This window comes from Chanos chanos, chromosome 3 (assembly GCF_902362185.1).
Source record: "Chanos chanos chromosome 3, fChaCha1.1, whole genome shotgun sequence".
In the NCBI taxonomy this organism is placed as follows: Eukaryota; Metazoa; Chordata; class Actinopteri; order Gonorynchiformes; family Chanidae; genus Chanos; species Chanos chanos.
In genome coordinates, this window is record NC_044497.1 from 40,028,835 (window position 1) to 40,040,976 (window position 12,142).

At 39.1% G+C, this 12,142-nt stretch overlaps 2 protein-coding genes across 2 annotated transcripts; one reads left to right on the plus strand and one right to left on the minus strand.

The window, feature by feature from the left end:
* Positions 1-2,754: 2,754 nt before the first annotated feature.
* thnsl2 (threonine synthase-like 2) lies at positions 2,755-7,647 on the plus strand. The gene is made up of 9 exons (XM_030768791.1): positions 2,755-2,835; positions 3,553-3,788; positions 4,037-4,231; positions 4,703-4,855; positions 5,342-5,578; positions 5,832-5,980; positions 6,127-6,252; positions 6,615-6,769; positions 6,955-7,647. The coding sequence occupies exons 2-9, from the start codon at positions 3,566-3,568 to the stop codon at positions 7,178-7,180; spliced, it is 1,464 nt and encodes a 487-aa protein (XP_030624651.1). The 5' UTR covers positions 2,755-2,835; positions 3,553-3,565; the 3' UTR covers positions 7,181-7,647.
* A 1,244-nt stretch (positions 7,648-8,891) lies between these two features.
* Positions 8,892-10,143, minus strand: oxt (oxytocin). Its single transcript, XM_030768792.1, has 3 exons — positions 10,021-10,143; positions 9,408-9,612; positions 8,892-9,028 (listed from the first exon to the last, which is right to left on the minus strand). Exons 1-3 carry the CDS (start codon positions 10,141-10,143, stop codon positions 8,892-8,894), a joined length of 465 nt encoding a protein of 154 aa, XP_030624652.1.
* Positions 10,144-12,142: the final 1,999 nt, after the last annotated feature.

The following is a 12,142-nucleotide window of genomic DNA, read 5'->3' on the forward strand; positions in this document are numbered from 1 at the left end:
AAGGTGGGATACTTCTGTATTATTTTTGAGTTTATTTTGAGATAAAGAGAGAGAGGGTACAGGCAGCAGTCTGACCATTGAAATTCAAGGTCCACATTGTTCGCTGAGGAGAAATTTTATCACAAGGTTCTGTCAGGAGGAAAATACAAATGAGTATTGGTCACAGATAAGAACATTGTGTAAAAACTACAACTACAAATAAGCATCGGCGTTTGAGGTTTGTAAAACAAAGCAAAACAAAACAAAACAAACAAACAAAAAACAGATCCCAACTGTTATTATGAACCACTTTTATTCACAGACTGCCGATATCGTAAACACCCTCTTTTTCAAAGCCAAGAAAATCACTTACTCTTTATTATCTACATTTCACTGATTTACAGCTATTGCCGTCTAGTGGCTGACTGGCTGCTATCTGCCAGTATAACCTAGAAGTCATCTGAAATAGGATTCAGGATTCTTTAAACCTTGATGCCTTCTAGCGAACTAGCCTGTATTTCCACTAGTTTTGAATGGAACCATTGTAATCAAGGATGCGTCGTCAACAGAGGGCGTTTCACGACACACAACGGCAGCGAAGAATGGTTCACACTGGAAAAACCAGCTATCTTTTGGTTCCAGCTGCGAACCAGCTTTTCAGGTCCCGAACCAATTTATTTCTGGTCGAAATGCTCCGAACAGTTCAAAATTTGGTGCACGAACCAGAATGGAACCCGTTCGCGGTTGCTCGAAATGGGGTACGAGAGAGTCACTGTTAAAGGTTAAGAAAATACAGTAATCTGTGATGATGGCATACGACATGGGAATCTTATGGTAAAACCAGTTCAAACTGTCTGAGTTGTAGACCGATAAGGTGGAACCCCACGCAAAGGGTGGGGTGAGCAGGGAGGGCGAATTGAAAACACAAAAAGTGGTACACATTACAGTACTCCAAGCTCAATGACATCACTTATATAGCAAAGTCAGCTGATTTATTCAGAGTTAATAATATGATGTGCTGATGAAGGTGTGCATGAGGATGTATCATTTTGTGATGCCAAACAAAAAGAAATCAGTCGCTGAAGACACAATAAAGTTTTAAGGGCATTTAAAATGGAGCGTAAAAATGTGTTTCCACAAGATGGGTGTGTACCTTGATAGAGACATCTGCTGGTATAATATGTCCACCACACCAGTCTCAAAAACAGCTATACCTGGAGATCAGCAGTATAGAAGAACTCATGCAGACTGGCAAAATCCATTACCATCCATGCTCAGTGATAAAGGAATAGTGAGCTGACGATTTAACTGCAAAACAGATGTCTGCCTTTGAAATGTTGAAAGCTTTGAGTGAGGGGCTATTGAACTTCAGATGAGAAACATTCCTTTACAAAGGATGAGGTATTAAATGAAGGCAAAAAGAGGGGGGAAATTCCTACGGCTATAACATTTGGTTTCATCCTTACAACATTTCTTGGGACTTAACAGTGCCAAACATTGACTTTCATTTTTGGTATGTATAAAACTGAACAGAACTAAAAAAAACTTTTGGTGAAGGAATAAACAAGATGACAAAGGGTTGCAGTTGGTGCAAACCCTATAATTCATCGCCTGACAGATCTACTTTTCATCCACACCCCTCATTCTTTGTGGTATCTTATTCTCAGCAGTGATGTAAACTTGGCTTGACAGGGGTTACTGAAGTGACCTGGAGGTGTAACCCAGTATGACAGCACCAATTTACTCCTTAACCACAGGAACCTTTTTCTAAGTGCTATGTACAGAGCATACACACAGAAAGACCCAAAAGCTATAAAGGCTATACACATACACATTCCCAGCCACACACCCAATCTTTATCGTTCTGTGTGACCTGTGTGTTTATCATTCTGCTGACCATACATAATCTGCCTCCCGTGTAATACAGCATGCTTTTACTGTAGGTCAAAGGTTTTAGTCACTCTCAAATCATCTATTTTCCTTTTTGTATCTTGTTTGATGGCTGTTGCTGCAGAGAGGAGGCCATTAAAGTGTTCTCTGATTGCAAAAGTTCAGACTTTACCACAGACCTCCACCGTCTCTCACCACTAGCAGTCTTATTCTCTCTCTAGTGAAAACCGGAAACATGAGCACAAATTATTATTAATCTAAATGCAAATAAGGTCTGTTATCAACTTAAACTTCAATATATATATATATATATATATATACACACACACACACATACACACACACACACACACACACACACACATATATATTTTCTGTCTCAGATCTGGAATAAATCCCTGCTAAAAGGCACATTAACAAATTTACAAATGAAGAGAATGCATTACTGTTTTGTCTGCAAAGTGTGTTTTGAATTTGCAGATCATAATGTCATAATGCCCATGTTATTTATTTATATGGGTACCGGTTAATTATAGAGATTTAAACTGATTAAAACTGATGTATTAATTTAAAACTGATTAAAATGTTGATGCGACTGCCTATAATAATAATGGCGACAGCGGCCAATGTGGTACCCCGTTAATTTATATAATATTCTACATTTTCAACATGTGCAATTTTCAGAATTCAGCATTGCATATAGCTTTCACCGGCGCATAACAGCAATAATCATGCATAGCAATCACGATTCTATCTTATCTCATACGATTTCGAAATTTTGGGAATTATGGATGGACCTTGTTCAGCGGCGCTGGCTGCACTACAAGTCTCCACTTTGGTATGGCCCTTTAAGTTGCAAAGCACATCCTGCCTTTTTGGTGCTAGTCGCAGGCCACGGGCTTGAAACAGAAAAGCTTGGTGAGCTACGAGAACCTGGAACACCAGGCAAACATTTGGACAGCTGACGTGAGTGATTCGTTGTCATTTCACTAAAAAACGAAAAATAATCGCGAAGGCTGCTCGTTACATTATTTATTCTTAGCCCAGTTCTTCGGCTAATTAGCCTGTTATGCACGTTTCGTTTCTGTTATTGTAAGATAATAAATGGTGACTCTGAGGCCAAATATAACCTTCTGTAGACATTTCGAAGGTGAATCAAATGCTTGTCAATAATGCTTGTGTCGTTAACGTCAGTCCACAGTCCACGTAGCACTAGCTACTCTCGCTTTTTGATCAGTCTATCGTGGAAGGTTAGACGCAAGCGATCAAAACCAGTTCGAAGAATTTGTCATTCTTCCTAAGTAGTGTGCAACAAATAATATCATCTCCTCTTTACGCTGATTCAAATTTATTTGTTTACAAGGGTCAAGGGCATGTGTAGCATAAACGTATTTTCACAGATCTGTCATATTTTTCATTGGCCTACACTCTTTTACAAACGATGCTTTTAAAATCTATCAAACACAGATAACGGTACTGCAAGTACTTGCAAGTAAAATGTGTTTCACGTGAAACACATTTTACTTGCATACATGTACAATAAATGTATATTTACGGTCTGTTTGCACACTACAGAAAAATGGAGCATAAATATATTTCCAGGCCTCGGCTGGATATAGTTACAGCTATTAAGTTGTCAGTTAGTTGTTATAAATGAACATTTTGACATGTTTTTTTCCGCAGCTATTTGTGAAAGATGCGTTACTGCAGCACACGCGGTGGCGCGCATGGCTTGGAGTTTCGGGACGTACTTTTCTCGGGCTATGCTCTAGATGGGGGCATGTTCATGCCGGAGGAGCTCCCCACCCTGTCTTCCAGCACTCTGAGGTCCTGGAGCTCTCTTTCCTATTCGCAACTAGTTTGTGAGGTGTGCTCTATGTTTATTCCTGAACAGCAAATCCCACGTCAAGACTTAAAGGGTAAGGATAATAAAGCTTTGTTGTGACAAGTCTACAAATGGTGTTTTACACAGTATGTACAGAGAAGCATCCCCAAGCATTTTTAGACAGAAACTGCTGGACTTCTCAGGCCGCTATAGCTAAAATGTTTTTATTGACATAAGGGTGTTTGTAATGAACTGTTCACTTATTGTGTGCAGATCAATTTTTCTCCTTATCTCTGATGGAATTTGTGAGTGACATGTAGCTCTGCCCTCTGTGTTCCTCAGGCCTCATATTAGATGCACTATCGAAGTTTTCCGTACCGGAGGCAGTGAAACTGGCTCGGCTGAAAGGAGGTCTGTCCGTCCTGGAGCTGTTTCATGGAGAGACACTGGCTTTCAAAGATCTTGCCATGAGGTGCACTGTGCGCTTTCTTGAGTATTTCCTGCACAAGGAGAACAGACGTGCCACCATCCTAGTGGGTAACGAAATATATTTACTATTTAGTTGTGTTTTAATGTGAGCTAGATTTCATACTGGGGATATTTTAACCTTCATATTGGTCAAAGGCTCCTGGGTACAAAATCTGATGGATTGTGAGTGTGGCATGAGAAAAGGGGAGGACATAACCATTATGGCCCATGAACATGTCATCTAAATTCAAATAGCTTGAAGATAGAGCTTTTACATCTTGGTTTAAAACCCACCACTGGCCTGAAACATCTTCACAGATAAATAAACAGTGGAAAGTGTCCTGTGGATCTTCAGCACCAGTGATATTAAACTCAACTCCTCAGATATACTAAACAAATTTAGGAGATTAGTACATGTATTAACCACCAAGGTAACCAGTTATATCAATAGATGCGATCCTTGTTATTTTTCGCCAATATCTGGGACATCATTCTAAAATGAAAATACTTGTCCTGTTGTGTGACTTCTTTACTGTCCAGGAACTTCTGGAGACACAGGGGGTTCAGCCATCAGTGGTGTGCGAGGTCTTAGTAGTGTGGATGTGGTGGTTGTCTTTCCGCGAGGTCGCATCACCATGGTACAGGAGAAACAGATGACTACCTGCCTGGATGACAACGTCCATGTTTTTGCAGGTAAGCGGTTGGGAGCAAAGGTCAGATTAAGATATTTTGGCAAACCCTGGAGAGAACAGAGGATGGATAGAATTTGAGTTGAAATGCCATTGTACGTGAAGCACAAACTTAGAAATTTACTTGGTCAGTGTTCAAAGTTATTTTGGAATGCTGGTGCATCCATAGGTTTCCATTGCAACTCTGTCAATAATTGAATCATTAAAGGAATCAGTTGGCTTGAGACTTCATTCACCTGGTTTTCCAGGTCGTGTGTATTGCCCAGTTGAAAGGTCAATGCAAATAACTGAGTGCCAGCTGGCCCTTCTGGGGTGACTTTGGACAACTCTGTCTGCTTTTTGTTCCATTCAGATTGAAATGACTTAAAACACTTACACACATAGCATTGCTAGCAGTCTTATCAACCCCATCACTTGTAGAATGTGAACAGGCAAGCTTACAAAATAGTTTTCTAATATTAAATACAAGCCCTTTTTTCTCTGTCTTAAGCCGACGGGAGTTCTGATGACATTGATGTCCCTTTGAGGCAGCTGTTTGCGAAAGGGGATCTAGTGAGACGTCATGGTCTGATGAGTCTGAACTCAGTGAACTGGTCCCGGATTATGGTGCAGTTGGCCCATTTCTTGTATGCCTACCTTCAGCTGAGTGGAATTGGGGAGACAGAGGGAGACACCCTGCCAGAGCTGGAGGTGGTAGTGCCCACAGGTGGTGCAGGCAATATCACAGGTGAGGGCAAAAGACTTTTATTATCGTCTGTCAATTAATCATTCAAATACAGTGTTCTAATAATTGTTCTTAAATTATAGTGTATTGTCAGTATTCATTTTAGATGTATAACTTTACAATAGCACAGTTTGTGGCTAAACAAACATTTCCACATATTGTGTGTGTGTGTGTGAGAGAGAGAGAGAGAGAGAGAGAGAGAGAGAGAGAGAAACAGACAGATATCCCTAAGTATTAGTTTCTGTCTGTCTCTCAGCCGGATGCATTATGAGGCTGATGGGAGTGCCACTGCGACTTGTTGCCGTGGTGAATTCCAATGACATTGTTTACCGCACAGTTCAGAGAGGTGACTTCTCTATGGCAACCAGTGTGAAGCAAACTCTGGCACCAGCTATTGATATTCAGGTGTTTTTTTTACTGTAGCTTTGTCCATGATGTTTTTGAGTTTTCATATGTATTTCTATGCATTTTCTTATTTGAGTGAACTTAAAACACTTTGATTCACTAAGAAGTACTCTTAAAATAAGTAAACACTGTTTTTCTCTTTCTAGGACCCCTATAACATGGAGCGTGTGTTCTGGCTGTTGTCAGGGAAGGATGGAGAATTGGTCAAGAAGCTGATGGAACAGTTCCAAAAGTCACATAAAATGTCTCTACCTGACACACTCCACAAAAAGGTCTGAGACCATTCTGATTCCTGATTTCCCATAACAGTCCATTTACTACAATGGTGGATGAAAGCTCTTCCCTCTCACATCTTCTTATCGCCACTATCCAGTTTCCTCCTACTTTGGTCATAGTTGGAAAATATTTTCAGCTGGTCAGAAGATGAGTGATCACTGAATCAACTTTTCAGTGGAGAGGAAGCATGCAAATGATAATGATGATGTGGTCCTGGTTATTAATAGATCCTTTTTTTTTTCACTCAGGGTGTAACATTTTTTCCTTCTCTCTTTAGCTCTCCCCCAAACATTTGTTCTCTCTTTCTCTCTCTCTAAATGTCTGTCTAACTCTTTCTCTCTTTTCTCTCTCTCTTTAGTTGTGCACAGTGTTGTCTGCAGGCACAGTGTCTGATGAGGGAATAGTGGAGGCTATGCGTCAGTGCTGGCAGGAGAACCAGTACCTGGTGTGTCCTCATACTGCTGTGTCTCTGTGGTATCATTACCACTTCCCACTTCACTCAGGAATGAACAGGTCAGAAGGTTGAACACACACATTCATGTAAATACACACACACACACACACACAGCTGAAGATGTTATTGTAGTGGCCAAACTCCATCTAAAACCGACAGTCCTCACAAAAGTTCCATATCTGCAAATCACATGTGGTACATCATAAGTTTACCGATGTTTATGTCTCATTCTCTCTTTTGACAGGTGTTGCATAGCAACAGCATCTCCAGCCAAGTTCCAGGATGCTGTTCAGAAAGCAGGGCTGAATATTGATCTCCCAGAAGCTGTGCAGGCTCTCGCGACGATGGCAACTCGCTATAAAAACCTGGAGAAGGGAGAGGATTGGGAGGCCATACTGAGAGAATTTATAGAATCTGTTGGCTCTGTGCGACAGCGTGGAGAGTCATTTTATATATCTGTCCAACAATAAGCTGAAATAAGATTTCTGCATGATTGCTCTATTGTTTTTAATACCAAGTGCCTGATTTATGAAAGCCTTTAGGGTGGGCAATTTTTGCTGACTTATGCAAAACAAGTGACCTGGTTGGTCATTGGTCAAGGTTTTGGTGGTGCACCAATCATTGCTTTTGCACTTGCAGATAATATAAGCATATGGAAAATAAGTTGATAAATCTGACTTAAATATAATGGAATACATAATCAAATCATTCAGGAGAATGAGATGATTCATCATAATGAGATGATTCAAGAGTTTGTATGCCAAATAGGGCAAGTTTCTTTTCCAAGTTTGTCTTTCTTTAACAGTTCTTGACCTGCTCTTTAACCATGTGAGTAAGGATGCATCCTTGAGAGAATCAAAGGTGAAGATTTATCTCTCCAACAACAGTGTCATTTATTGTATGGTGATGCAACCGTTCTGTCAAGCTTGTGAGGAAGGATAAGTAGGACTTGCACTCTAAGTATTGATATTTTGTTATTGACATTTTGAAAAAAGGTGTTGTCCAATAAATTTTTAAATTTTCTCACACTGTGTAGTCAAGTTCTCTCTCACAAAATTAACTCTATCAGCTTTTAAATATTTTTCAGAGAAATACCACAGTTAATTTCATTATCCAAGTTTATATTTGATATATGATTTTCTTCTTAAACATTTTGCAGTTCCCACAAGAATACTGTAACAAAATTAGATTGCACTTTTTTGAGGTTACATGAAGTGATTTATTGTTAAACACATAATGTCCTATTTTATATAAGGCAAAAGTCTATGTCTACGTGTTTTTGTGAATTTGCTCAGTTTATGGGGAATCTCCTTATATGTTCAGCACCAGTTATTCTGGTTTCATACTATGTATGTGATACCTACGTCCATGGCAAATCTTTATTACAGTGTCGGATAGCTTGCCAAATTAGACTTTAATACAGCTTGTCAGCATGCTGACCTGAACTGCTGGGCTCTTCCACTGCAACGTATGTACAAGCCATACATATACACGCACAAAGTTATGTATAATGTCATGTGTGACAACAGCACTGTCGCTGTGTGTTAGATTTATTGGTGCGTATGACTGAGCTTGCCACCACTTAAGTTTATGACCACAAGTTACTCTTTAACTTCTATGCAATGAAGAACTCTGAAGTGTTGCCTATCAAGGAGCTAAGGGTCATCTTTTTTCTTTTTATTTAAGAGGAGGGGTAAGGTGTACACATCAGAAAATGTAATTATTAACGTTTTCTTTAAAACACCTGTAAATTGTAATAAATTGCATATATTTTAAATGTATTAATGAGCTATATGTTTACCTTTTAAGGCTGATATGTTGCAGAGTGTAGTATACTAAGCTCAACAGCATCATCATAACCATAGTTTAACATGATAACCATAGTTTTATTTTATTTTATTTTATTTTAATTTTATTTTAGTTTTATTTGTTATTCATTTGTAATTTAAAACATGTACATAATTTCACTCAAAGATTGTAGTTAGGTACAGAAATTCTCACATTGTACAGTCAGTACAAGCAGTACATGCCAGTCATCATTTGGAATTCATATTAATCTGTTTGGTGTACAAAATCTATGTACAAAAGGTAGGCTTAGGTACAGTAATTCAGAATCATAGTAAGCTGAAGGACACTCCACCTGAGATGAGGTCACTTTCAACCAGATGCAGACTGGAGATTTCACTGGTGGAGCCTGAGAGGATATGTGTGTCTTGCTAAATGAAGAAGGTTCATAAGGTGATCCCTGCCACTCTCCAGCTGGCTGAGATTACTCTCTCCTTCATCATCCAGACAAGACTGGTCCATGCTGCAGCCCTCTGTCAGATCACAGATATTATATGAGATATCATCAGAGAAACTGGGCAGACCGCCTTTGCTAAAGTCATGATTACATCAAAGAGAAGGGATTTTCTAAACTACATACATGAAACATGTATGTAACCCAGAACACTATTTTTGGTGTTTAATGTGCTGTTATGCTCTACATAAAAATATTCTGCCTTAGGTGCCATAAAATGGGGTGAGCAGCAGTATTTAAACTAAAAAATGATTGACTATTGTCCAACTAAATTTTATTGTTCTTTGGTAATCTTGATGTAACAAGTGAATAATGAAATTGAAAGATGCCACATTATAAATCATACCCAGATTGCAGATAAAAATGAAAGTATGGAAAACAGTCAAGGGATCTCTGACCTGAGTCACAGCAGATTCCCTGTGCGGCACAATGCCCTTCTCCAGACCCACATAGTCTGCCTCCGGCCTCACACGGGGAGGGCAGGTAGTCTTCTTCCAAACAGCGAACTGTGTCTGGAGAACCTACAAGGCAGCCTATTCCTTCCCCACAGCAGATACTAGGGCCAAAGCATCGGCCTCTGTCCGCAGGACCACATGCCATGCACTACATCATAGAAAAGTTAGAGCATTATGTATTTAGCTGCTGATGTTAATTTGTCAATACATTTTGCAACTGATCTGAAAAGTTAGGAATAGTGGAAGAATGGTTTGTGTATTTTCACAAGAGAATTTTATCAAGGTTAAATGAGAAACTTTAGTCTTCTCTGGCATGTTATTTGATTGACTCCTCTGAGTTGTGAGTGTTGAAGAAAAACACAAGATAACAATTGAACTGGGTGCTGTGTGAAATGATTAATGATTATATCAAAATATTAGATAAAGTAATGTTTAGACTGCTGTAACTGAATTAACTATTAACTTCACTAGTATCACTTTGTTACACATTGCATGACATTTAGTTTAAGGTGTTTTCTGCTTTGAATAAAAATGATGCACGCATCTCATGCATTACCTTTCGGGCGGGGAAATCCAGTGCTGCTCTTTTGCCACCAATCGGGCAGTTAGAGATGTAGCAGGCAGAGCCGATCCACAAAAGACACAGCAGGCAAAATGCTGAAACAGGTGCTCCAGACATCACTGTGAGCACAGTGTGAGTAAAAACACATAATTAACGGACTGGACAGAACATCAAATGATGAAAAAAGCAGAGCCTAGTTTGCATTAAGAGTACAACACATATTTGATTTCATACATAACACCATGCATGCTACATACACCCCTTGGTGTAAGATAAATGTAGTCATTTAGGTGTGAGTCTACACATACAGCTTACAAATACTGACAGATCACTAACCCATTTTCTTGAAAGGAACGCAGCAGAGCAGTGTGGTGCAGGATACAAGGTGTGTCTTTGTTCTGGATAATGCTCTGAAAAGACACTTTTATATGCCTTTATACTCTCGAAACGTGACATTACCACAGTGCATCTTATCAAGTTCTATCAGACCACTTTAATTGCCTTGGTATTAACTGCATGACCCAATCAGGGCACTGGTCTGGTCACTGTCTTGGCCATTAATAAGGATATGAGTCATTATGGCGTGGCCCGTGATCATGCATAAGTGCAGGTAGGTGACAGGGGGTTGAGTGGCAGTTATGAATTAGCCATTTAACACAGGTATCTGGCTCTTGGTTTGGCTGGGGATGAGAAAATTCACTTGTGGAATTGATTTGTATGTGTAAAAACAAATTCAAAGCAATTTTTCATATGAGCACATGCATTGTTTCATATGTGTACATCAATTCATATGCAACATCACCAAAACAAGTACATCATGATATTTCGATCTTTGCATGTGCATTGTTACATATGTGCCATGATTCTTTCAAAGACTTGCATACATTTATACAACAAGGGACATTATGACGGTCAGTATGACAGTCATATGGTAATATCTCCTTTTCTCAGCTTCATATCTCTGCGGTTACCCCTGCAACCTTACTACACTGCTATGTTACTGGGTCTATGAGCTTGAATATCGTTCTCACCTTCGAGAATATGGAATTTTAAATTCAGAGTCTGAAGCTCTGAGCATATTTGTATTTTTGAACGACTTAGCGAAATTTCTTCATTTTTCTTGGTATAGATTGCTTTGGATTTAGTTGCGACTTATTTTCTTTGAAAATACAAAATATACAATAAAGACATCAAGAATTTTCAAGTTTCAAGACGATTGATATTAAAGTCTGTTTAATTCGATTCGATTCATTTCGGTATAACGCTTGTTACGCTCAATGACGTCTCAAAGCAGCGTACCAGTAGGCCTATATTGGGCCTGAGACCTCCAATCAGCAAGTCTAAGGCTAAGACTCCCGGGCAGGGTTAAATGAGGTCTCCTGTAACTAATTTAGTCGTATTCTGAATAATTAACTATGCGACAAAAGGGAAGAATATCAATTTAAAAATGAATGTGAAACGAATTTGTCCTTGGGGTCACGCACTCATGATTAGAGTGCCACATCTAGCTCATAAATCCAGGTTTTTAATAATTTATTTGTAATTAAATTCCGGAAATCTACGAATTAAGTATCTGAATTAAGCTCAATTGCATAGTAACTTGACACTTTGGGTTAATTTCAGATGCCTACCTTTCTGTCCTTCCTTTTCACTGTGAGCATGTTCAACATACCTCCTCACTGATCATTTACAAACTTCTCTCCACTTAATGTTAGACTACTGTTGTTTGTGACGGGCATAGATAATGGAGGAAATATATTAAGACTTTATTTATGATGGTGTTAAGGAGAGACCCAGAACAAAGTGTAGTTAATCTCGATGTTCTATATGAAAATCTCGAATTATTCTTGAATTATTTGTATAGCCTAACATAACCAAACGACGTCGATGATAACAATTGTCGGCTTTGGTCGTAGCTTAGAAGCAGTATCTAACAGGAGCAAGAAGCGTTAGAAATGCATTAACTGAGTAAGGCTATGAAAAGTAGGTCTTCTCATCGTCTCAAGGACGGTGTTAGGAAAAAACGATGCATGCTAGTCTTTCGCCCATGCTATAGAATCAATCTATCACTGATTAATTCCTCTCATTATATAAATACATGCATGTCAAACTAAAA

Excerpts from the sequence above, each read along its gene's own strand:
- thnsl2 (XM_030768791.1), top strand. The coding sequence starts at position 3,566 with ATGCGTTACTGCAGCACACGCGGTGGCGCGCATGGCTTGGAGTTTCGG. Across the intron at positions 5,579-5,831 it reads TGGTGCAGGCAATATCACAG|CCGGATGCATTATGAGGCTG; the intron begins GTGAGGGCAAAA and ends TCTGTCTCTCAG. Across the intron at positions 5,981-6,126 it reads CACCAGCTATTGATATTCAG|GACCCCTATAACATGGAGCG; the intron begins GTGTTTTTTTTA and ends TTCTCTTTCTAG.
- oxt (XM_030768792.1), bottom strand. The coding sequence starts at position 10,143 with ATGTCTGGAGCACCTGTTTCAGCATTTTGCCTGCTGTGTCTTTTGTGG. Across the intron at positions 9,613-10,020 it reads TGGATTTCCCCGCCCGAAAG|TGCATGGCATGTGGTCCTGC; the intron begins GTAATGCATGAG and ends TCTATGATGTAG. Across the intron at positions 9,029-9,407 it reads GGGAATCTGCTGTGACTCAG|AGGGCTGCAGCATGGACCAG; the intron begins GTCAGAGATCCC and ends GTGATCTGACAG.